Here is a 27129-nt window from a genome sequence, read left to right as displayed (position 1 = left end):
TGTTTTAATGGGCATTTGGCATTTACAAAGGTTATATAGGATTGCAGTTTTAGTATTTTACTTTATGTGGAATAAATTACTTTTTTGTCATATAAATGTAATATATTTTTTACCTTCTTTTTTTTTTATAACAACAATCGCCAGACAGTCCAATCAGAACTCAGGATGGTCAGCTGACATGGAATGCTGGCTGAATGACTGGGGAATGGAAAACCAAGGGACAGGGAATGGCATGGAGTGACTGGACACTTGACCAGGGGCACTCCACATTGCAGCATTTTGAGGCATTATTATTTATTACTACTACTACTTTTATATTGCTCTTCAGCCTGTGGGAGCCCAGGGCTGTGAACAACATAAGAATAAAATCTATACAATAAAAGCAACTAAAGATGCATTCCTAAAATTAAAAAAAAATCAAAAGTAGTACTAGCAGCTGAAACTTCAATAAACATCCATGTTTCAAAGGCCTGGGCAAACAGAGATCTGAAGAGACTTGAGAACTCAGGACTTGATTATTTTAAAAACTGTTTTCACCTCTTACCAGCCCACCCCAATTCTCACCACATTACAAATTGCTGTTGAAACTCCCCTCTATTTCATATGTGGGACCCCTTTAAGTGCCTGGAATAGATGTACAGTTTTATTGTTATTTTGGATCTTGGCTAGTATCTCCTTTAAAAAAGTAAATAATACAAACAACTGAACACAAATTACGCACTGCCCAGAACAGTAGAATTCTTATGCAATTTTAGCAATCCAATTACTTTGCTGTGCTCCTAACTAAATGTTATTGCTGTTAGACTGAAAAAGAAAGTCAAATAGAAACTTCAATTATATTATAACTCTCTCATGTTTTGGCAGTGCTGTGAAGAGACCATAAATGAAACTGCAGCAACATTTTCCACCCTTACCTGACTATTTCCTCTGGATAACAATTGTTAATTGTGTTGATGTAGTCTTGAAGAAGTGACCCAGCCTCTGCTTTTATCTCTTGAACCTTTTTAAGGCCGCCACTTATTACAAAAAGGCGCCGGGCTTTGGAATCATGTGGCAGAACCTATTCAAAATGAAACATATAAGAAGTTCAGTCTCTCTTTTCAAAGGTTCTTCTTTCCTGTAAAGTTTTGATATTAAAACAAAATTGAGAGACACAAAGAGTGTGATATAAAAAGATGTTCTCCTATAGAAGCCTCACTGCAATGAAATTTAAGAGCACAATATCAAAGGCACTTGTACAGAAGAACATCCCACTGGATTGTGCCCAGACAGTGTGAAAAAAGAACTGCAGACACTACTCTGCATTTTCATTAACAAACAGGAGACTTAAAGGAGTTTTTGCTTAAACCAGTTTGTAACATGAACAGTGGCCAGCATGCACATCTGAATTCCAAATGCCTCTCTTCCGCTTTCTGTTCCACATTAGCAGTGAGGATCCTATGCTCACATTAATAGCAATAAGGAGGGGCAGAGGCGACTTCAGCCTTATGTATGACAAGTTCTCCCAATCAAAGCAACAAAGCATTCTGTGTTTAAACTTGGCATTCCCTAGACCAGCTTTCCCCAACCTAGCTGTCCAAATATTTTGGGCTACTCTATAACTCCCACCATCCCTGGCCATGCGGACTGGGGTTGATGGGAGTTCGAGTCCAGAAACATCTGGAATCATTGGATTGGGGAAGGCTGCTTTAGACAGAATCCCTGCATGAGGATCTAATGTCCACAGCAATACAATCCATCATCTGGGTAGACGCTTCTCTAAACTCAAATGTTTCCGTCTGCTTGTCAAGCATTTATAGTAGCTTTTCCACTTGATCCTATTTATGCCATAACCCTCCTAATAAAATCAAAAAGCACAACAGCTATCTGTTTATATCACCTTCACCTTTGTGACTGTTTCTAATCGTTTAAGGTCCACCAAGCACTGACACCAACTTGTACTACTCGGTGGAGAGACAGATTCAGCTGAGGCCACCAAGGGTAAGCTGCAGTATGGATTGGAATGTGGTAGGGAGGGAATGTACATCAGAGTTCTTTCATTCCCCCCCTCCAAAAAAAAGCATTTATGCCAAGTAATAAGGGACTGCAGAGAGGTCACATACATTGGACAGCTTTCAAAATAAAGGGTGACCCTTAAAACAAGAGCTTGTTTATTCACTGATTATTAAATTTATATCCCTCCCTTCCTCTCAAAGGGAGCCCAGGGCAGCAAACAAGTGATAAAACACAAAAAAAGTATTTTAAAAAAACTTAAAAACATGAGTGATGTTATATGGTAACACTTGTTCCATATAAAGATATAAAACAGAGCTCCAGCAGACCTTAAGAAGTGTGCTGCTTTTAGCAAAGGCTTTCCCTTGAGTGAGAAATTTCCCAATCAGGCCGTCCTTCTCAAGAGATCACATACCAGAAACAACCGTAGCTGCTAGGGGCAGAGGGATTACCGCTACTTAAAATTCTCAAGTTTTTTTAAAAAAGCACACCCTAAAATCTGCACGACCCAAAGAGCTACACTCAGGTTAGCTCTCTCAACCTTAACCTTCCTTCCTTCAAAAACTACAAGAACAAAGAAAAGTGGCTTGATTTCTTTCTCTCTTTTTAATTTTTAACCATAAAAACAGCAAGGATTAAACATAATACACAATGCATAATATATCTTTGAATAATAACCTTGAAAAGATATTACAGTATAAATATAAGCAGTGAGTTTATTACAGTGAAAAACATAGGGTTGTATACTATCTATCTACCTACATTTATATCCCACCTTTCCTCCAAGGAGCTAAAGGTGGTGTACATGGTTCTCCCCTCCCCATTTGATCCTCACAACAACCCAGTGAGGTAGGTTAGGCTGAGAGGAAGTGACTGGCCTAAGGTCACCCAGTGAGCTTCATGGTTGAATGGGGATTTGAACCCTGGTCTGCCAGGTCATAGACCAACTCTCTAACCATTACACTACACTGGTTCTCAAGTAATTAGTGTTCTGAAAATTGATGAAGGGAGCCCTTTTTTATTGGCTTGAGGATTGCAGTGACTACCAGGGCTGGCTCCAGACATGCTGGGGCCCTTGGGCATCAGCTTGCCCTGGGCTCCGGCACACACACTCACACACACCTACTTGACTCTTGCAGGGAGGGAGCTTCTTCTGCTGGCCCGTTCACTGGCTTCGTCTCTCCTGTCTTTTGTGGCTGCGCAGGCTGCTACACGCACACATCGCTGCCATCAATCAAGATGGTGCCAGAGGCTTCAGCCCCTTAGGGAAACCTCAGCCACCATCTTGGTTAATGGCAGCTACTCTCTGCCGCAGATCGTGGAAAAGGAGTGCTACTCCTCCCCCATCCTATTGAGAGGGGCCTCTGTGGCTCCAGGGGGCGGCCCTGGTGACTACTAGTGAAATATGTTATGTGCCTTGATTTCATATGTGGCTTGATTTCATATTTCCTGCACTTCCTGACATTTCTAGTCTACAGCAGCATTGACTGTTCATTCCATCTCAGGCATGAAAAAGTGTAGTATCACATTGGCAAACTTGTTAATGAAGTGGGGCCCCTGGTTGTCAGGGACTCCGGGCTTGGACCAAAGAACTTAACAGTCTGCAGCCAAAACTTTGCCTAGGAGTAGGAATGGGAGGATATATCAAGTTTTGGTTCTCTCCATTTCTCACTTTTCAAGTCTAAAATTCAAGTTCTTCACATTTCCGCAGCAATTTGCAGGGTTGTTGTTTTAAAATCCTTATGAAAATTCTTCAGCTTTTTAGTGTGAATTTCTCCTAACACACACATTTTTGTAAGCAGATCTGACTAATGTACACATTTTTGCAAGCAAGTCTCCTATATAATGCATTTTGTATGTTATTTTTTACCAATAGACACATTTTTATGCACAGTATCCCCTTATACTCAGTCGGACCATTGGTTCATTCAGAGTGTTCTCTACACTGACTGGCAGTGGCTCTCCAGGATTTCAGACAGGAGTCTCTCCCAGCCCTGGAGATGCCAGGGATTGAACCTGAGACCTTCTGCATGCAAAACAGATGTTCTGCCACTGAGGTACGGCCGTTCTGAAAATGGATTTTTGTAAACACTGTTTGGTTGGAGAACTGCATCACAAAATTTGGGAAAGTCCAAATTTCAAAAGGTGGCATTGTTTTGGAAAGTGCAAATTTGGTATGAACTTAACTGAATTTCTCCCCCATCCTTACCCAGGAGCTATGCGTGCATGGGCCTCAGAGGCCTCTTCAGGCACAGAAGGGGGCAGGGATATGCAGCATTAGCCCTTGCAAGTGGCAGACAGTATCAAGCCTTTGGATTAGCCTGGCCAACATATATAGCAAGAGCATTTTCCCTTTTCCCCTTGACTTGATCCACAGAGCAGAACCTTTTTCCTGCTGCACGCTTGGCTGCTCCCAGCAACTGATTTCAAGAGTCCTCAACTAGAGAACAGAAACACTCCAGAACTGGATTCAGGTACAGCTGCCTGCACAGATGCACAAGAACAAGAGACCAAAAGCAGCTGTAAGAAGTATCCTAGGACAGAAAGAAAACAGTGGCATAGAATGGCCTTTATTCCCAAGTGTTTTGATAAAGAAAGATCTACCTATGCTGCTGTTTTCTTCCTGTGTCAGCTGCCTTCAGCCCTGACAGCAGTAATATGCTTGTCAAATGACCCAGATTGGTTTTAGAAAAGTGGTCCATGCATGGGGCCTTGAAGAAATGGTAAGGAAATGCCTGTTTACCTTACTGAACTGGCCGACTATGTGCTTCAGGATGTTGGGAGGAGCATCATGCAACAAAGGTTCAAGTGCTGGCAGATGAGTGCACTTCTGTAGGATGTTCTTTAAAGCTTTCTTAGTCTATCAAAATACAAAACACTTTCAGTAAGGCATCAGCTGACAATAATCAAAATGAAGTTATCAAGTCTGCTTGAAAAACCCAGCCTTGTGTAATTTCAATAGTGCATAAACTTCATGTATCCCTTCCAAGTCTTTTATTGAAGACTAGTAATCTTGAAAAAGCTTATTGTTTATCAAGTCTAATTAATTATAGAACACAGTCAGTTTATGAATAGGTGGATGCACAAATAATAATAATAATAAAATAATAATAATAAAAATAAAATAATAAAAATAACAATAAAATAATAATAATAATAATAAATAATAACCACAACCTAGTGAACTGTTCTGTTATATCCTGATGAAATTGATGGTTTTTAAACACACATAACTTTTCTCTTGTGAGGATTGTGGCTATTAAGTTTTGCAGCCTAAACAGAGCGGAAGGCAAGGGGCATCAGCTGAAATGAAAGGCCAGGTTGTGTAAAACAGGTACTACCAGGTGCATTTAGTGAAACTTATGGTCTGTTTATTCAAACAGATCTCTAATCTTGGCTGGGCATAGGGTTAGGCAGCACTTTCACAGCCTACTTCACAGCCATTTGCTAGTAACAATACTGCAAACGTTGGTAGCATACACGCTAACCCACATATCGGATAAATGTAGTTTTTCTCAGTCTGGAATTGTTCATACTTGTCTTCAGCATGCCGCTTTCAATCTAGATTGATTCTAAATCCTGCCGTCCACAAGGGTGGGTGCGGATACTTGATACATGTTTGAAAACCTTTCCCTTGATTAGGTCATCCATGACTTTTCCTCCCTGCACATGCCCCAGGCCAACAAAGGATATGATAATTGCAGTTTTGGTACATACCCACCCAGAGCTTGGAAAAGTTACTTTTTTGAACTACAGCTCCCATCAGCCCAATCCAGTGGCCATGCTGGCTGGGGCTGATGGGAGTTGTAGTTTTAAAAAAGTAACTTTTTCAAGCTCTGCACCCACCCATGTCACACTCATCCCATTGCCTACAATGGATCACCTACATCTGTTTTTATATGGAAACCCTATGTGGTAATGCAGAATCAATCTGCAATGAGCTTTTATTTTCAGAATGAGACCAGTTTCTCAAAAGGCAGTTTTTAGGGGCAAAAAATATGCAATAGATCTAGATCAGCCTTTCCCAACCAGTGTGCCTCCAGATGTTGTTGGACCACAATTCCCATCTTTCCTGACCATTGGCAATGCTGGCTGAGGCTGATGGGAGTTGTGGTCCAACAACATCTGGAGGCACACTGGTTGGGAAAGGCTGATCTAGATTGTGTGTGGACTACATAGTAAAAACAAGTACTGTCTCCATTGAGTCTAGAATAAAATGCTATGTGTACACAGCCGAAGTCTGATGCAGTTATGACCTAACTCAGAGATTCTCAAACTTTGGTCCATGGTAGTCTGCAAGCTCTGTTCAGGTAATCCATGGAATGGATCCATGGATTTTATGGAACAAATAAAAACTATCTGTGCTTAACTCTGCAGGATTTTTTTTCTGTTGACAGATATCATGGCTGTTTTGACCAGGGCTGGATTTATCAGACAGGCTAACAAGGCTCTGGCCTAGGGCCCATGATTTTCATAATGCAATGCTGGTGCATTCCCCCCCCCCTGAATTTAAAAGCTAAACATGTCCTTCTCAGCCACCTGGCACCTGTAATTTTCATATCTTCATGCTATTTTTGACAAAGATATCAGTGAAAAAAGTTTAAGTGATCTGCAGAGAGCCCCCTTGAAATTTTCAAGTGGTCTGCAGGCAGCACAAAGGTAGAGAATTGCTGGCCTAATATGTACTTTGTCTTCTGAAACACTGCACATGCAGTATGCCATGTGGATTCTGGATATGGCATAGAGATTTGGATTTTTGAACATTTCCTCCTCTTCCTCTTCCCCACCCCCCACTTTAGGTTTCTACTTCTCAATGTAGAAAATTCTGGAAATGGGCAGGTAATTTCTGCAAAGCATTTTATTAGTCCAAAATGGAGCTTCTGCAGGGATACCTGTCTCTCCCTTGTGACCACCTGAGCTCTACTAACCTCAAATGTAATTAGATAATGACATGATATTCTATCCCCCTGTACTAATGTTGCAAGTGGATTAAAATGCTACGACTAACAGCTTGTATCCAGCTTCCCATTCAAGGAGTTTAAAGACAGACCCCACTGAGCTACCCACAGCTGGGTTTTTAAGCCCTTTGTATGGTTAACTCACCACTCAGTTAAACCAGAATGCTGTATTTGGATGAAGAGATTGTGTCCCATGAACATCAGGGCAACAGGCAGCCAACCTAACCCACAACTTTAGATGCCTGGGGAGGTCACTGGTAATATAACGCATGGACGCAAGCACACACAAATATAAGGTCCAGGGTTCAATCCCTATGTAGCCACTGCCAGTCAGAGTAGATAGTCCAGCAGTAAATAAGCTAATGGTCTCACTCAGGGTAAGGCAGTTTCATATGTTCGTGTATGTTTGCACCACAACAGTTCAAGCAGCAGTGTATGAAACAGTAAGTGGAGCAGAGTCACATCACTCTGCTCCCATAAACCCCTTAAAAAAGACCCTCCCACAACCTTGCTCCATTCATTTGTTAGGGCAGGCTTGTACCAATGCTATTAGGATAGGTCCACCTGCCCAATTCCTCTCTCTGAACTTCCTCCACCCTGGTGTCTTCTTATATACCTATTCCATGCTCCAGGTTTTGCCCTGGCTCCAAGCCTTTCCTGCCAGATTCCCACCCCCAATTTCCCATCCCCCATAGAAACAGCATTTCTGGAATCTAAAGCTGGCCACCCTAACCAGCAGTGAGTGACCATTAAACTGTCACTCTGAGCATACACGACACTAAGGGCCAAACTAGACAATATGCGAAAGGTTCAAGATTCAGTCACTAGCATCTTCAATGGAAAAGGATTGTGCAGAAGACAACAGGAAAGTTCTCTTTGGGTCCAGGAGAGCTGCTGCCAGTCAGGGTAGACAATATTGGGCTATAGAGACAAGTTGTCTGACTAGGTATAAGACCATTCCAGGGTGATTAGTAGTTTCAGGGGGGAGAGATTTTCATCAGGATTGGAATAGAAGGGGGAAAGGGTTAATGTCATCTCCCAGTTTGCCATGGACCTGATGTACTGAAAGGCACCATGTAGGGCATGGCCTGCCAATTCACATCCTGCAGCTGCTGACACGTTTTTTGAATTGCTGACCTATTGTAGTATACTTACATTTTTCTTTTAAGCAAACACACCCTTGGCTTGTTTATAAGACAGGCTACAACAAAGTAAAGCAACATAGCATGCAAAAGGTGGAGAAGACTCTTTCCAGTGATAATCGGGGCGAGGGGAGGGAAAAAGGACTCGGGTCCTTAGTATGGGAATTGTGGCATTATAAACATGTTTCTGTTTTTTAGCTGTGAAACAATGGAAGCAGCGCCAATGGCTGACACTAACCTAGCACAGGAAGGAGGCTTGCAAGGCCACATTACTTTCCTTGCATTACCAGACTAGCATCCAGTCTGTGCAGAGGAGCAGAGCCTCAGCTTGTAAACTGGCTTCCATCAAAATATTTCAGCAGCGCTGAGTTCTGGATTAGGAAGGGGGAAATGCTCAGATAACCTAAGCATGTAAACACAACAAGGCCAGTGTAGTCCTCTCTGCACTATGTTGCAAATGCTGTGATACTTGGTCAACAAGAGGCTCCTGAGAAAAGTGGAAGGCCCTGATCTGTATAGACTGTATCAGGCTGCATGGACTGATGGCATTCCCACACCAGCACCCTGAGGACCAGCCTCTCATTCTCTTCCACTGCCCCTGCCTGCAGTGGTGTGTACTGCATAGTCTGGCCATGATGATTCATGCATAGGGAACCTGAAGATTTGATTATTGCAATGCGCTCCATACCCTTGGGCCTGGTCCAGAAGCTCCAGCTGGTGCAAAGTGCTGCTGTTAAACTGATGGTGGGGACAGACTATTTCTAGCGCTTAACTCTTGGTCTTAAAAGCTTGCACTGGCTGCCCATATGTCACCAGGCCAAGTTCAAGGCTTTTGTATTAATTTATAAGGCCCTTAACAACTTGAGTCCAGGATACCTTAAGGATAGCCTGATTCCTTATATCCCTGCCCTATCACTGAGATTTTCAAGAGTCTCTGTTAGTGGTCCCCCATGGCTCAGAAACATGGCTTATATCTACTAAAAGACATGCATTCAGTATTGTGGGTCCAATTCTGTGGAACTCCCTGAGAAGTGAGATCAAATCTGTGACAAATACCTTTCTATTCCAGCAGGCTTTCAAAGGAAGTTTCCTGTGTTTTATGATTAATTTTAATTGATTTTATTGACTGCTACACTGCTTAGAAACTTTGGTGATTAAGCAGTATATAAATAGCTGAAACAGATAAAAATATAATCAGCTGCCACAACCAACAGGCAGCTGTCCAATGAAGCGGCTCAATCTATGCCAGAGTAATCAGCTAGATGCCCCTCTGCACAGGAGCATCCCCCAACACACCTCTAGCTCTGTAATAGGCCAAGAAAATCCCAGAAACCCTTGTTCTAATACAAGATTTCACCCTCGTGTGGTTCTCTTATGCTTTGGTTGGAGTATGACTCGTGGTTTCAGAGAGGCATGATCTGTAGCTCCTTAGATGTATGACCATCTGGGAAGGTCTGTGTGTGCTCAAACCTACAAAAGCAAACGGAGCTGAAGAAAGGAAGAGAGAAGAATAGACTTATGGACTCTGCTTGTGTGGCTCTGAACGCTTCTTATGTGGGAGTACAACTTATGCCCTTTGTTACTTTCCATGCGTCAGTCCCTAGCTTGTACACTTCTAAACAAGTCAATCTACACTTTTACACTCCAGCTGCTATCCTCAAAAGGAACCAGAGATCTAGAGAGGCCTCAAAACGTTCCATGACTCAGACAATATTATGTCATATCCTGTGCAGCAGAAACAGTAAATGTGAACACCCCCAGTCTTAACTATATTTTCTTGGAAGTGAGGCCCAATTTATATGTTACTGCAACACTGGGGGGAGCCACTTCCATATAACTTCATCCCATGCTGCTCTGGCAATGCCCTGGCCTAAGCATAAAGCAGAAGGAGGTGGTACAATCTTGATGTAGCAGAATGGACTGCACCATTTCATATTACAGGTGGGAGAATTACATTTCTGAATGTTCTCCTAAGTTGAAAACCAAAACAAACCACCTGCAAGCAGAAAGCAAGCACAACTGAACTTTTCTTCCTGCTACAAGTTTTTCATCTGCAAGGAGTTTTGTTTTTGTATAGTCTGAAGTGGTAATCTACTCTACTACCCTCAGGATTCTTACCACCTCTTTCTAAGGCATGCATAGAGCACACCAATGTCTAGATGGCCAAGCAATGCAATTCCTTTCCATGCAAACATCACCCTTGGAGGTTGAGAAGATATTCACGTGAAAAGAAACTGTTATGTGGTGCATCTGTATTTTAACTAGAATCTAGATCTTACCAGAGTTGCATAGGGAAATGGCTCTTACAGTGCTGCATTAACACCATACCCTAGTAGTTTTTAGTGGGTCAGACTGTAGCTCAGTAGAAGAGCACGTGATTTGTATGTAGAAGGCCCTAGGTTCAGTCTGCAGCACCCCTAGTTAAAAGGGTACGGTAGCAGCTGATGCTTGCTTGAGACCCTGGAGAGAAGCTGCCAGTCACAGTAGACAATATTTGACTAGATGAACAAACAGACTGACTTGATATAACTAAAGCAGACTGCTATCCAGAGCTTGGAAAAGTTACTTTTTTGAACTACAACTCCCAACAGCCCCAGCCAGCATGGCCACTGGATTGGGCTGATGGGAGTTGTAGTTCAAAAAAAGTAACTTTTCTTTTCTACACACAATCACACAGACTCAAAATAAGAATACTGTACATAAACAGCATGAGACATCCACCAACTCTAGTTTGGTATCTGTTATATTTGTGAATATGATATGCAAATAGTATAGTAAATATAGCAAATAGTGATATGCAAATTATATGCAAATAGTATAAACTATATGCAACGAACATATGGAATTTAGCAGCAGCCCTTGGGCTCACTATATATTCCCAGACAGGGGCAGCAAGTTGCCACCACTCCCCAACAATCTTAACACCAGTGTCAAGCTGGTTGCTAATCCGTAATCTAATATTATTTGTGTGCTTTTCTAGCCCATGCTCTCTCAAAGCTCAGGATGGGCAGCAGCATTTAAACTTTTAAAAACTGCTTTAAAAAATGTTTACACTTCAAATCCACCTTTTAACCCAAGTCAGACTGTCAAAGTTGTTTACAAATAATAAAATATTCACTAATAGGCAAAACACCTTGCGGTTTAAGAACATACCTATATCCCACAGATATTTCTATCAAACTTTAAAAAGCAGGGAAATTGGGCAGCTATAGTGAATGCACCAGGGGAGCAGGACACCTGACCTCCTCTCTGAGATATTGGACTGCCCTACGAATTTGTCAAAATGCAAACACAATTTGGGTTGGTCTTTCACAGTCCCATCCCCTTCCTGTGTAGCTTGGAAGAATGTGGTAACGTGCCTCTGAGCATATGGTGAGTGGTGGCAACACCTGCCATCTCTAAAGATGGAGAAATATATTTTTGTATGTTTGTTGGTGTTCTTCTTTGCTTCTTTCCTGTGTTACTAATGTTTCTACAGAGAATCTAATCTAGAAAATTTTATTTCCCTCATTATTCATCCTAGAAATCTGTGTCAAATTTATTTTTATTAATTTCAGAGCCTTTTTATTGGTCAATGTCATATGATTGTGAAGACAGCCTTTTGTGTTTCAAACTGGAGGTTATGTTCTATTTCTATTTTGGGTGCATTAACAGTTGAATCTGAAACTGCAGTTTGATGTAAAATCAGACTGATTACAATATGTTACTACTTCACAATGACTCTAGCTGTTAGAAAAAGGGGGATGTATGTTTTCAGCCTGCTATGTTTAAACCACTTCATTTAAGGCAAGGTGGGCACGGTCAATTAGAAACACAGAGCACACCTAGAATTTTGCTAGAATATATTTCACCTCCCACTGTTTTATCTTGTGCAAACTGAGACACTCCTCATGTCCATTGGAAACTATTCTGCAGAATAGTCAGTGCCATTATTCCACAATTATTTTTTGGAGTTTTTTTAGTGTAAATATTATAAAGTGTTACTATACTTCACATATTCACAGAAATAGAAACAAAAATGATTTTATATAGGAAACTTCACTAAAATTGTGAAGTAAATCAGACATATTTAAAGTTACTATCTGAACTATATCAACTGTCTTAATAATGTTGCTTCCTCCCTGCTAAAACAAGATCAGCACAGCACATGTCTTCTTTCTATTATTTGGGCTGATTGCAGGTGTTGCCACCACTCCCCATATGCTCAGAGGCACGTTACCAAATTCTTCCAAGCTACACAGGAAGTGGATTGGACTGTGAAAGACCAACCCAAATTGTGTTTGCATTTTACAAATTTGTAGAGCAGTACAATATCTCAGATAGGAGGTCAGGTCTCCTGTTCCCCTGGTGCATTTACTATAGCTGCCCAATTTCCCTGATTTTTAAAGTTGGATAGAAATATCTGTGGGCTATAGGTAAGTTCTTAAACCGCAAGGTTTTTTGTCTATTAGTGCATTTCTCTGCTTTTAATCCATAAGGTAAGAAATGGGATCTTGTCCAAGTTTGCTGAGAATGGATTGATCATTTGCATGCTTATTGAGTTCAGTGGGATTTACTCCCCTGCAATCATGCTTAGGATAGGTGAAACTGACCACAGGGGATGGGGAAGGGAGGAGGAGGAGAAGGGAGGGGTGGAAAGGCAGAGGTGAGGACTGGGATTGGAGCTGCACATTCATGGGCCTGGATTAGAACTTGTGCTTCATCAAGGTTTATTTGTTTGTTTTTAAAGCAAATCAACTTACTTTGACTTGAAGATCTTCTGAACTTTCAGTTGCCATGTACAGGGAAAGCAAAACAGGTAACACATTTGCTACTGCAACAGCACGGGCATGTTCTGGAGTATGTCTCCCAATCTGTCCCAAAGACCAAGCAGCTGCTGCCTTAATATGATCTTCTGGCTCCTCTGACAAGCACACCGCCAGCTGTGGAACACCCTGCGGTATTAATCACAAAGAACAAAACACTATGAATCCAGGCCAAGTTTGGTGAACCTTGTAGAGATTGCTGGAAAAGGAGAGGAGAGAATAAAAAGCTTCCCTCTTTCTCTGTATTTATACATTCTTAACTCAAAGCACCTATGATGACTGTCACTTGTAAAGTCTGCAAGGATTATTCCTGAATACTATACATTTAAGCATCAGAAGAATATTAAATCTTCCAATTTCTCCGAGATAAGGGCTGTTAAGAGTTGACACGTTTATTGCTTTTCCAAAAGATTCAGAGAGCAGGTGCCACAGTTCAGGCTGCAAACAGAAAGCAAAGCTGCTGCTTTTATCAGGCACTTAAATTCCAGGGTTTCAGGTTTCCTTCCCAGGTTTCTGGAAAGCAACCAAGCACTGCCTCTGTGCTGCTTCCATTTATCTCAATAAGACTTGCATGGAGCTGCCATGCAAGCCTCACAGAAATGGAAGGGGTGCAGCAGCGATGCTTGGGGGGATTGTTTCTTCCACCACTCCAAGCAAGAATCATTTAGTTATTTAGGTCCTTTTTACTTGTTCTTCTTCTTTGTTTGCTGCATGACTAACAAGTTATTATTCATGTGGGTGCCGACCCTACAGATGTATACTGGAACTTTCATCAGTCAGATTGCCTTTTAGTCCTGACAATTTTATAATTAGAATACTTTGCTAAAAAAAAATCAATAAATCCTACTATCCACCAAGAACCATTTGATACATGTTTAAAAAGACAGAGAGACACACAATAGCATCAATACCTATATTGCTCACAAGGCTTTGAAATATTAGACTTCCTTCCACACTGTCAGGTTATCTAGCAGAACCCATCTCAGACACAAAAGCTTGTTTAGCAGTTTCAAATACAGCAATGCAAGAAAACCAAACTATATGTTGTGTTTAAGAAGAGATTATTCAGTTCCTACAGCCTGCACATTCACAAGGATTTCAAAACTGCAGGTCCTTTCATACCGCACCAGAATGTAAATGTTGTGTTTTGTTCTTTTACAGCATATAATTCCACTACCCCCTTTTAATATACCACAGTGGGAGCAAAACAGGTACAGATCTGTTTTATAAATTCTTCTTTTAAAGAAAATTAAAACAAGACATCAAATATTTATTCTAATAAGCCATTTGCCAGTTTCCTTTCTGCTATTTGGAAAAACACAACTTGATTAGCATCTCATGAAAATGCAAAACTGTGCTAGCAAACTAATCCATAACCTTTTAAAAAACAAAACAAATCCAAGGCTCTGCTATTCCATTGCATTTCAGGCACAATGTGTAAGACCATAACTCTGGTTATGGAGGACAGTTTAATACAGTCAAGTGACATTTTTGCTTTGGAAATACAAACATCCTACCCTTACGTATATATAAATATCTTATTTCAATCACATTTTTAACATTCAGTTTCCTTTAGAGTCCTCATATGCCCCCAAACAACTCTGAGCGCCATTATCTTTGTGGTATTCTAAAAACAGAATGGAGGTTACTTAATAAACAGAGGCACAATCCAGCCACGTATAAACACTGGTTTCAGAGAGACAGACTGGGAGAGAGAGAGAGAATTAAACATGTGCATAACTCTGCCTTTGAAATCAACAAGATTTAGAAATGTTTAACTCTGGCTGAATCATCCTGAAAATATTATTTCTGAATTGGGAATACAGAAATTATGGGATTATATTAAACAATTTTTTTCTAAATATTTTATACATAAAGTAATTCACTAATAGGCTAAAAACCTTGCAGTTTAAGAACATACTTATAGCCAACAGATATTTCTGTCAAACGTTAAAACGCAGGGAAACTGGGCAGCTATAGTGAATGCACCAGGGGAGCAGGAGACCTGACCTCCTCTCTGAGATACTGTACTGCCCTACAAATTTATAAAAATCACAATTTGGTTGGTCTTTCACAGTCCAATCCACTTCCTGTGTAGCTTGGAAGAATTTGGTAACATGTGCCTCTGAGTATATAGTGAGCGATGGCAACACCTGCCATCAACCCAAATAACAGAAACGATGCGCTGTGTTGAAGTGGATTGGACTGAGAAAGACCAACTCAAATTGTGTTTGCATTTTGACAAATTTGTAGGGCAGTCCAATATCTCAGAGAGTAGGTCAGGTGTCCTGCTCCTCTGGTGCATTCACTATAGCTGCCCAATTTCCCTGATTTTTAAAGTTGGACAGAAATATCTGTGAGCTATAGGTACATTCTTAAACCATAAGGTTTTTTGTCTGTTAGTGAATTTCTCTGCTTTTTAATCCGGGAGGTAAGAAATGGGATCCAGTTCAACTTTGCTGAGAATGGATTGATCATTTGCATGCTTATTGAGTTCAGTGGGATTTACTCCCCTGCAATATAAACTGACCACAGGGGATGGGTAGGGAAGGAGGAGGAATCACAGGGGTAAGGGAGGAGGGGGATGGGAGCAGACAGGAGGGGGAGGGGAGGGGGAGGGCAGGATTGATCATTTGCATGTTTATTGAGTTCAGTGGGATTTACTCCCGTGCAATCATGCTTAGGATAGGTAAAACTGACCATGGGGGGGAGGGGGAGAAAAGGGAGGGAGGGAGGGTTGGAGTGGGCAGGGGGGGAGGAAGAAGGAAGAAGGGAGGGGAGGAAGAAGGGAAGAGGAAGGGAGAGGAGAGGAGAAGGAGGAGAAAGGCAGGTCTGATCATTTGCATGCTTATTGATGTTCAATGGGATTTACTCTCATGCAATCATGGTTAGAATAGGTAAAACTGACCATGGAGGATTGGAGGGGAGGGAAGGAGGAATGGAGGGGAGAGAAGAACAGGAGGAGGGGAAGGAGGGGATTGGAAGGAGAGGGGGAGGAGAGAAGGAAAGGGAAGGGTCAAAAGGGAATGATGGGAGGGAGGAGAAGGGGAGAGCAGGTTTGATAATTTGCATACTTATTGAGTTCAAAGGGTTTAATCCTGTGCAATCATGCTTAAGACAGGTAAAACAGACTATGGGGGGAGGGGGAGGGGGGAGGAGGGGGGATTGGAAGTGGATGGGGTGGGGGAGGGGAGAGGGGGGAGGAGGGGGGATTGGAAGTGGATGGGGTGGGGGATGGAAGGGGGAAGGGAGAGGGAAGGGGCAAGTGGCAAGTGGCAGGGGATAGGGGAGAGGAGGAGGGAAGGGGAGGTTTGATCATTTGCATGCTTTTTGAGTTCAGTGGGATTTACTCCTGTGCAATCATGCTTAGGATAGGTGAAACTGACCTAGGGGAGGGTCAAGAAGGGAAGGAGGGGGGAGGAGATTGGGTGGGTGGACACTGGGCAGAGGGGAAGCCTCTTTCCTTTCCAAAAGGAAAACATTGTGAACAGTATTATTGTTGTTCAGCGTTTCCTCCAACTTTTTATTCTATACCTGGCACATGTAGTCTCCCACCCAAATTTAAACCAAAACTGTCACTTGCCACATCCGCAACTGATCTTAATTTCCCAAAGAATCCTGGGGAGTGTAGTTAGTGAAGGGTGCTGAGAGTTGTGTTCCCCTCACAGAGTTTCAATCAGAGCAACCACTCTGGCCACTGGAGCTCTCTCAGGGGAACAGGAGTCTCCTCTCAGCACCCTTCACAAACTACACTTCCCAGAATTCTCTGGGGGAAGCCATGACTGTATAAAGTGAAATAAAAGTCTGGCATGGGTGTGACCCCCTGATTAGGCAAGCCCAGCAGCTGTGAGTCTGGCTTTTAGAACACTGATAGCTGGTTCTTACTGAGCATGTCTGTGCTTATCATTGACTTCAATCCTAAATTTCTTAAATTAAATATCAGCTAGGCTTTTTTTAAAAAAATTTAAACTGCAGAAGATGAAGGTCAGAGTATGGGGCAAGGTCAGTAATAGGATTACAGGTACTCTGTGAACATGGCTGATTTTTAATGAATTTCAACAGATTATGAGAACACTGACAGAAAAAAGTCCAGCAGGGGTCTGTTTCCCCCCCTCTCTTTTTATACTTTCAATTCTCAATTCTCTTACTGTTGTGTGTATCGCTATGAAAATTTAGAGGATTCTTAAGCAAGCGTTTCTGAGTTCAGGACTATAAGTTTTGTAAGGTTTTGTTTTACAATGAGCTTATGGGAAGCATCAGAATGGCATGGGGGGTATTTTCAATTTAACATTGCGGAATACAAAAATATCCATGCTGGCTATAGTATACGGCCACTCTTGTGGCTGCATAATCATATTCAGAGCTTGGAAGTAACTAGTTACAAGTAACGAATTACTTGTAATTTATTACTTTTTTGAGTAACGAGTGGGTAACTTCATTACATTTTGCTGGTAATAGAACGAGTAGTAACTTTATTACTTTTGAGGAGTAATTGTAATGTTTCCAGCATTACTTTTGTGCATTACTTGGGGGGGAGCAGGGGAAGTCTTCTGCTCCTCCGATTTGTGAATAAAAACCATGTGCTTCAGATTGGGCTTCTGTGCAACGTTGTTCTTCCTTCATGCTCTGTGGGTGCTTAGGAGGCAATGAGGGAGGAGGTGGAGAGTGAGATGGTGTGGAGAAAACAATTGTTTAAAAATTGACAGGAGTGGAAGGAGAAAAGAGCTGGAGGCTATATATATATACACACACACACAAAAATATGTGTGTTGGGGTATCATCATTGCTGGGGGTGGGGTGAGGGGATGTGAGATTCTGTTATGCCATTCTGTTAATCTTACGGATAAAAAAAATTCTACTACCCTCTGTGTGTGTGTGTGCTCATTTTTAATGTTGTTTTAGGCTACTTAGATGTGCAGTAGCCAAGGCCAGCACTTTGTAGGCAATTTTTTTTAAAGTAACTAATATGCAATTGTAGCAATTACTTCTGAGTAAAAGTAAAGTAATCAGTTACTTTCAGAGCGATTGTAATTGTAACAGTAATTACTACTTTTGGGGGCCATGTAACTGTAATTTATTACTTTTTAAAAGTAATCTTCCAAGCTCTGATCATATTATACTTGACGTTTTACATAAGTTCTTGAGTTTAAAGGAAGCAAAAGCTTGAATGTAACCATACGCATACCCTGGACTTCAGGAAAGCTGATTTTAAATCAGAACAATGATAAGTGAGGTCCCATGTTAAGGAACCCTAATGAGAAAAGGAGTCCAAGGTGAGTCGGAGTTTATAAAAAAAGAAATTCTAAAAGCACAATTGCAAACACTTCCAACAAGGAAAAAAGGACAAAGATGGCAGAAGAAGCTAATGTGGCTTCACAAAAAGCTTAGAGATGACCTGAAAACAAAAAAGGACACATATAGGAAGTGGAAGGAAGGCCAGGCCACAAAAGAAGGGTACAGACAGGTAGCACAGAATTGCAGGGATGGCGTCAGAAAGGCTAAAGCTGAGAATGAGCTGAGGTTAGCAAGGAATGCTAAAAGCAACAAAAAAGCTTTCTTCAGGTACACCCACAGTAAAAGACAAAAAAGAAATGGCGGTTCAGTTACCCAGTTGAGGATGCCAAAATGGTAACAGATGACAAAGAAAAGGCAGAAGTGATCAACTTCTACTTTGGCTCAGTCTTCTCCCAAAAGAGGATCTATGATCATCCTAGCAAATGTGAAGTACAAGTTGAACAGGCAGCATGTGATTGACAGATAAATGGTCAAGGAATACCTAAACACTTTGAACAAGTTAAAATATCCAGGGCTACATCCTAGAGTAATGAAGGAACTGGCTGAAGAACTCTCAGAACCACTGTCTATTATCTTTGCAAAATCATGGAGTGAAGTGCCAGATGATTGGAGGAAGGCTAATGTTGTCACTATCTTCAAAAAAGGCGAAAAGGAGGAACCTAGGAACTATAGACTAGTCAGTCTGATATCAAGCCCTGGAAAAATTCTGGAGCAGATTATAAAGTGGTCAGTCAGTAAGCACCTTGAAAACAATGCAGTGATTACTAGAAGCCAATGTGGATTTATCAAGAACAAATCTGTCTTTTGATTGGATAACCTCCCTTGTATACTGTGGAAATACTGTGGATATACCATATCTCGACTTCAGCAAAGCTTTTGACAAAGTGCCTCCTGATATTCTGATTAGCTAGCTAGCTAAATGTGGGCTGGATGGAACAACTATCAATTCGATCCAGTTGGATACAGAATCAGACTCAAAGAGTGCTTATCAAGAGTTCCTTCTTAAATTGGAGGGAAGTAACAAGCAAGGTACTGCAGGGGTGTCCTGAGCCCAGTGCTCTTCAGCATTTTTATTAATGACTTGGATGAGGAGGTGCAGAGACTACTTAGCAAATTTGCAGATGACACAACATTGGGTGGGATAGCTAATGCCCCGTAAGACAGAAACAAAATTCAAGTGATCATGACAGGCTGAAGCACCGTGCTGAAAACAACAGAATGAAATTTAACAGGAATAAATGGAAAATCAGAGCTTGGAAAAGTTACTTTTTTGAACTACAACTCCCATCAGCCCCAGCCAGCATGGCCACTGGATTGGGCTGATGGGAGTTATAGTTCAAAAAAGTAACTTTTCCAAGCTCTGTGAAAATTCTATATCTAGGAGAAAGAAACCAAATGCCCAGATATAAGACTGGAGATACTTGGCTCAGCAATACTACATGCGAGCAGGATCTAGGAATTGTTGTAGATCATAAACTCAAAATGAGGAAATGTGGCTGCAAAAAAGGCAAATGCTGTTTTAGGCTGCATTAACAGAAGCATAGTTTCCAAATCTCATGAAGTACTAATTCCCCTCTATTCGGCACTGGTTAGGCTTCATCTTGAGAACTGTGTCCAAATTCTGGACACCGCACTTTAAGTAGGATGCAGACAAACTGGAACAAGTTCAGAGGAGGGCAACAAGGATGATCAGGGGACTGGAAACAAAGTCCTATGAGGAGAGACTGAAAGAACTGGGCATGTTTAGCCTTGAGAAGAGAAAACTGAGGGGAGATATGATAGCACTCTTCAAGGACTTGAAAGGATGTCATAGAAAGGAGGGTCAGGATATCTTCTAGATCATCCCAGAGTGCAGGACACAATAATATTAGAGCAGTACGATAATGGGACCAATGACCTAGGGAGGTCGTGAGCTCTCCAGCACTGGATGCATTCAAGAGGCAGCTGGACAGTCACCTGTTGGGTATGCTTTAAGTTGGATTCCTGCATTGAGTAGGGGGTTGGACTTAATGGCCTTATAGACCCCTTCCAATTCTATTATTCTACGATTCAAATCTTTTAAAAACCATTAAGCCTTTTTTGAGCACGTCATGAGTGGGATTCGAAGTTATTGTTTTGGAAGCAAGATCCATTAAAATCAACAAGGCTGATATCTAACTGTGAAAGGAGAACACCAGCAGAAGTCTGTAATATATATATATATTTGTTCGAGGCAGTTATTTTCATCACTGATTTATCGTTCATGATTAACATCCAACATGTTTGAATAAGTAGCAAGCCTATATTCAATTGCTTTTCCCATTGGTTTAGAGTGACAAGAGAGGTACATGAGATCTATATTTGTTTGTTGTTTTGTTTATATTGGGTTGCATCCTTTGGTGGCTTTGCCTTAGCAGAAAGTACTTCTGCTTGCATAGTCCCATTTTGGCTGACCCCACCTATCCAACGCAATCCTCTGTGCCCATAGGCTATACTGTTCTGGAGGGCCTCCCAACCCTCAGAAGCAGGTTTGTAGGTAAGCAAGTGGATGGGATTGGCAAAAATCTGATGCTCCACCTTGAATGAACAGAAGTGCTTTCCACTAAGGCAAAACCATCACTGGATGCAACTCATTCATATCCCACCTTTCCTTCAAGGCACTCCAGGCAGCGCACTGAGTTTCCCTCTCCCATTTTATCCTTACAACAATCCTAACAAGTATTGACTGGCCCAAATATACCCAGTGGGCTTCATGGCTGCCAGGGGATCAAAATATTTCTTAAAACATACTTGCATTCTTTGTCTCTGGTTTCCTCATCAGTCTGATAAACACATTGTTATGGCTCCTGGCCTGCATAGCCACATACACTTGCCTCGTCTTCTCGGAATCTCATTCCAATTATAACAACCAGGAAACAAGAACTAACCTTGGAAATGATCACCGCCATGGCCAGGTTCTCCGAATGAGCTGCCACATAGCCCAGCATCATGATACCAGGAAGTCTAACATTTCCTTTGCAGCTACCAACACAATCAATGACAGCAGCAACTCCCCCTGCATTCACTATAAGTTGTGAAAGCTGAAAACAGATAAATCAGAAAGGATTTCGAGTAACTGTCCAATAGTACAGCCAAGCAGTCAAACTATTTATATGGATATGATTGAACTGAAGAAGCCCCTGTGGTCAATCAGCCCCATTAGATGCTGAACAGATGTTTACAGGTATATACAAATTAGCAAAGCATAATACAGTGCAGTCTTCCGCTAGAGACATGAAGAAACTGTGGCCCTCCAAATGTTGTTGAACTACCATTATCCCTGAATATTGGCTGTGAGGCTGATGGGAGCTGGCGTCCAACAGCATCTGGAGGGCCACAGGTTCACCATTCCTGTTCTACTACATGTGCTAGGATGAATGCATTTTGCCCCACTGACAGCTCAGAGTGCAACTAAAGACATGGGGCCAACTACCAAGCATTGCGACATACTGATTTGTAAGTGTACTGCTGGATTTAGTTATCCTTGCGGGTTGAGAGGTTTTGGTCCACAAGGATTTTCCCATTTGCTTCAGTGGAAGACAGCACTACACACATAAAAGGGATGTACATGTAGATGTCTGCCCTCATTACATATATAACACATAAGGTGCTATGGAGCAGGGTGTAAACCACTATAATTCATAGCCATATAGCTTCCTCTTATGCTCAAGATATGCCAACATTATGCACATAACACAGGAGAACTACCCATATGAATATTGGTCCATCTTGGATGATGGCAAGCATATAAGTGCAGAGTGCTGATGCTTCAATGTGGGAAGTGGCACAGCCAGCCAGTGCCAACAGCGGGGCAGTGTTGCCCAGGAGGGTGGCTCCTGCTCCATGACCCACGCCAGCATTGGGTCAGAGGCACACACTCTACAACCCAATACTAGCATGGATTACAGAGCAGGAACCACAGTCCCCCAGCTCCAGCAGTAGGGGCTTCTCTTAGCTACAGGGGCCCTTGGCCAGTGCCCAACCTGATCACCCACTGGCACCGGGCCTGAATCTTGGGTCCACAGATGTTGTTAAGACTATAACTCCCGTCATCCCCAGTCAGCTTGGCCAATGGCCAGGGCTGATGGAAGTTGTAGTACAACAACACATAGGGACCCAAGGTCTACACTGACTGGCAGTGCTTCTCCAGCGTTTCAGACAGGAATCTTTTCCAGTCCTACTTAGAGATATCAGGGGTTGAACCTGGGATCTTTAACATGCATAGGATATGTTCTACCACTGATCTATTAAGTGCTTGGTACATACTTACCAATAAAGAGTTAGCCATGCTTAAACTTATTTCAGTGAGATTTATGCACATCCAAGTATTTAGAACTGTATCCATAACTAAATGCAGACCCATTCACATTCCCAGGTGTCTACATATGCACTGAGTAGTGCAGGGCATAACCTGTCACAGAATTTAGCTTCTTTACAACCTCAGCCTTGATATTAGGAAAACAAGTTTCTAGCTCTCATCAAGAAATGTTTGAAAATTATATTGTCTGTGCCCATATTAGAATTAAAACAGAACTGCAGGAAAGGGTTCTGTTGCCTTCTGGGGGTTTTCTGAGCCTACTGATATCCCCCCCAAGTTCCTATTCTCTTTCACCTACTGACCTGTTCTGTGCCTTCATCTCCTCTTTACTGCCACAAATTACTCTATTTTTGCAAAAAGTCAAGCCCATCAAGAAAAAAATTAAGCCAAATTTATCAAATGGATGCAACACTTTACAATCTGAACACAGAATATATGTTCTTGGTTCAGCATTCAGAGCCTTGTTTGCTTTTTAAAGTTGCACACTGCCAACAGCCTTCATAAGGGAAGGTGTGCTGAGTCACCACAGCAATCGTAAGAAAACTGGATGAAGATTATTTAAACCTAGTACAGAAGCCAATTAGCATTTTTATTTTTAGATTTTCATCCCCATCTGAAAAGCTCAGAGTCCCAAGAGAAAAGAAATCACTCAGTAGTAATATTGGCCTTCAGAGGTAGTCTAAATAGGGTGTGGGTGTGTGTATACATACACATATACACACAATATATAGTATCTATATACAGACAGACAGACAGACAAGACAGATAGACAGAGACAGACAGACAGACAGACAGACAGAGAGCGTCCAGAAAATATTCATACTTTGGCTTTCGCATTTATCCAAGGGGAGGGAATCAGAAAGAAGCCATCAGGAATATGCCTTCATCACACAGACAGAAACAATTACCAGTTTTAATTTATCACATTTGAATCCTATCCTTTTTCCAAGGAGCTCCAATTTTATATTTACAACAACCTGGTTAGGTAGGCTAGGCTAAGAGACAGTGAGGGCAAAAGCCACATATATGAATTTCATGGCTAACTTGGAGCTTGAGCCAAGTTCTCAGTGTGCACTCTCATTTCAGTTTAATCATAACAAGACTAGGAGAGGAAACTATATACAGAGCTATCTGAAACTGTTTCGGCGAAGACCTTATAAGTTAAAATCAGCACCTTGAAAGGTGTTTGGAAAGCCATCAGAGCTTTTGGATCAGTAGTACAATGAAACACCTGTAATTGTGTTTCCTTCTTTCAAAACAGTCTTCAAAAGCAGAACATTGTAGGTTTTTGTGAATATGTTTTACCAAGAAATGATACTGATAGTTAGCCTGCACAAATTTATTTAATGTATACAATTCCCCTGAAATCCATGACACTTATACATACATCACCGTGTGCATGACTGCATCCTTAACATATTTTTAAAAAATGCTTCTCCAAGAGTCCACTTATACTAGTACTTCTAAATACTATACTCTTACCACAGTGAAAAATCCTTCAAACAGGCATTTTAAAAAATGCCTGTCTCCACATACAGTACATCAAATGTCTGTCTCATCAAAGACCCTTCTCTGGGTTACCCTGCCCATCTGAGGTACAGTGAATGGCTACTGGAGAAAGGGCTTTTTCATTTGTGGTACCTCAATTGTGGAATATTCTCCCTAGGAAGGTTTGCCTGCGAGATGGTGCTGGGTTTGTAGGGGCGCTGGGCAGTGCTTTGCTAATGATCCACACAGCTCTGCCACGGTGCAGCACCCGCAAGTTTACCAGAGGGCAGTGGTAGTGCAGCAAGCAGCAAAAGGGGTGGACAACAGAGAAGCATCAGGTGAGGCACCTGTAGCCACAACCACCTTAAATTTCCCCAGAAGGTCTCTGGGTCCTAACTTGGAACCCAGAGGGATGCTGGGGAAATTAAGATGGTGGCTACAGACTCCTCATCCAGTGCTACTTTTCAGAGTGACAGGCCATCATCATCATCATCATCATCATCATCTCACAAAGAAGGCTGATGTTAGCAACCATGTGCCTGGCACTTGCCCCCATCATGCTGAGTGCTGATGCCAGGCCTAGCTCCTACCCTGATGTTATTTTGGCACCAGGTGCATATCTTTTTTAAAATTTTATTTTGATTCAATCTGGTCTATTTTATATCAGCTGGGTTTATGGATTTCATGTCACTCCTAGTGATTTTACTGTTTTTCATATATTTTATATTATTTTAAAACGTGTACATTTTAAATATGTTTGACTGAATTTTTAAATTTGCTAACCACTCTCAGAATTTTATGGAGGGACAGGGTTATAAATCCTTCAAATAAATAAATAAAGCTAATTTCCTATTTTGTGGACTCTTTCCTATTTATTCATGAAAACCAGATGAATAAATCTGGCTTCAGATTCTGAATAGTCCAGCGAGCAGGTTTGCCTCTACAACAAGAATTTAGTCACGTAGGCTGTGCGCTGCTCTAATTTTAACAAGACCAGCTAGCCTGCTAAATGAACGTAAAGCAGTGAAACTAATGCCGTGTGTTGTTTCCATTTCAGCTTCATCATTTGCTGCCAATTTGGTTCGCTAAATCACTTTGGAAAACTAACTGTGTATATGCATGCTATCCTTTGAAGAACAAGTATCAACAGGATTGACTCAAGATCAAATCCTACATCCAAGCAGAGGCCTGGTGAGAAAGAAAATCCTCAGACTGCAGCGCAATACCAGATTCGTCTACAGAGGCTGCTTCAGCCTGCCATTCAGCCAGCCCCTCCCCCTCCTCTCCTTCAAATGCATAAGCTTTGAGAAGCAGAGCGAGGACTCCTGTGGAGATGGTGCTCGGTGGCACAAAGGAAGTTTTGACTACAGCAAGGATTCCCCAAATCCTTCCTCCTCCCCTCCCACCCCCAACAGCATCAGAGCTGTTAAAATAGCACCTCTCACATTATCCCTGTGACATCTGGGGGGTTTTCCCTAAAGCCCCAGATCACCTGAAATAATGAGAATATTGGATTTCATCATGGGGTTTTGTGGCTTAAATTAATAAAAAGCTCTCAGTAATGAGACCCTAGTGTGTTCTAAATGCTCACAAACCACAAGGGGAGGAGCATTTCCCCCTCCCTTTCATTTCTTTAACATAGTATAACCTTCTCAGCCTAGTTGATTATATCTGAACACTGAGTTTTGGGGTACTTGGGAGTGAGGTATTGAGGTCCCACAGTGTTTGCATAAGAAATGTAAGGGGTAGTATCCCAAATCTAACATGTAGAGCTGCACATTTATTTAAGAGGAAGTCTGTGGGAGGCAATTATGTGGTGTGTAATTAACTTGATTTAGTTCAATGGAGGTAGGTCAATCTGACTCAAGTTATCAGTTCCTCTTTTTTTGTTTTACTCTATAGTTATGCACTGAGCTTCCTCAGATTCACTCAAAAACATCATTTAGAATTCAGAGATTTTCACATCAATTCACAATAAGCATTTTAAAAGTCAAGATAAGTATTATTATCCTGCTAGGGCAACACATATTTAAAATGATTTCACAGTGATTTGACATTCTGAAGGGTCCATGCAGCAAAAACTGAGAGGCCACAATCCAACGCATAAATCCATTGACTTAAGGGGGTTTAAGAATGCTTAACTGCATATGGAATGGTAGGGTAAGAATTTTTGCACTTCATAATTGCCCACCCTATACATATTCTGCATGTCCTAACTGTTAAAAATATTCTCCATAATGAAATCCACGAACAAGGAAAGCTGATTTTGCCCATTTCCCTATTTGTATTCCAAACACATCCAATAACAGCAACAAACATTTCCTTTTTTTTTCTTTTTTGCACCAATGGAAATCACACAGAGCTTTTCGCTTTGCCTAATTACAGAATAATACTGGGGATTTTTAACATTTATTTAAAGTATACACACTAATAACATGACCTTGTATTTGCATTCTCAAGGTTTTACCTCAGGCGTATGCCTTGCTATCTCTCTAATTAGAGTTGCAGCATTTTTCTTGACATATTCATCTGAGTCCTTCAGGCATGTGAGTACAACAGGGAAAATTTCTGCTTCAACCACCATTTCTGCCAGATCCACAGAATGCTTTGCTATCTGGCTGAGAGCTGAGAGCACCTGACGCTGGTAAATAGAAATGATTGTTTTATAAATTGCTTATTGGACAAACACTTTACAGACATACGCACACAGCAATCAAGAAATGAAAGAAAATTTTCTCTCAGACTGAGAAGAAACCAAACCACCCACAACCGTTACAAAACTCAGTTTTCCTAGTCTAAAAGAAAAAAGAATGAAAAACACACTTCTTAATGAAGTAAAACACATTTACTTAAAGACTCATTAAATTCAATGGAGCTACTTTGGAGTAAATACAATATGGAATCAGAGTTAAAGAAATTCAAAACAGAAGGCATGCAGTTTATTGCTCTCACTTAAAAGCATTACACATGAAATAATTGCTTCTTTCTTTTTACTTACAAAAGTACAGACCCCACAAATCGTCATCAGCTGTTGTCATTTAAATTTTAATATTCCAAATAACATTTTAAAATATATATATTTTAATTAAACATGCCTGTGGAAAATGCTATTT

General features: G+C 41.3%; 1 protein-coding gene across 9 annotated transcripts in view; it reads right to left on the bottom strand.

Moving 5' to 3' along the window:
• The window catches only part of SPAG6 (sperm associated antigen 6), a 71629-nt gene that overhangs the window by 10061 nt on the left and 34439 nt on the right, over window positions 1-27129 (bottom strand). For all 9 annotated transcript variants that reach the window (XM_061587037.1, XM_061587039.1, XM_061587035.1 and 6 more), the window contains 5 exons: window positions 26484-26657; window positions 21099-21251; window positions 12835-13026; window positions 4736-4852; window positions 915-1060 (listed from right to left, as the gene is read on the bottom strand). In XM_061587037.1, the coding sequence (XP_061443021.1) occupies window positions 915-1060; window positions 4736-4852; window positions 12835-13026; window positions 21099-21251; window positions 26484-26657 (782 nt within the window). The remainder of the gene's footprint in view (window positions 1-914; window positions 1061-4735; window positions 4853-12834; window positions 13027-21098; window positions 21252-26483; window positions 26658-27129) is intronic.

Source organism: Rhineura floridana, chromosome 10 (genome assembly GCF_030035675.1).
Source record: "Rhineura floridana isolate rRhiFlo1 chromosome 10, rRhiFlo1.hap2, whole genome shotgun sequence".
Classification (NCBI taxonomy): domain Eukaryota; kingdom Metazoa; phylum Chordata; class Lepidosauria; order Squamata; family Rhineuridae; genus Rhineura; species Rhineura floridana.
The sequence above is the reverse complement of the archived record's forward strand: the minus strand, read 5'-3'. Positions and strand labels throughout refer to the sequence as shown.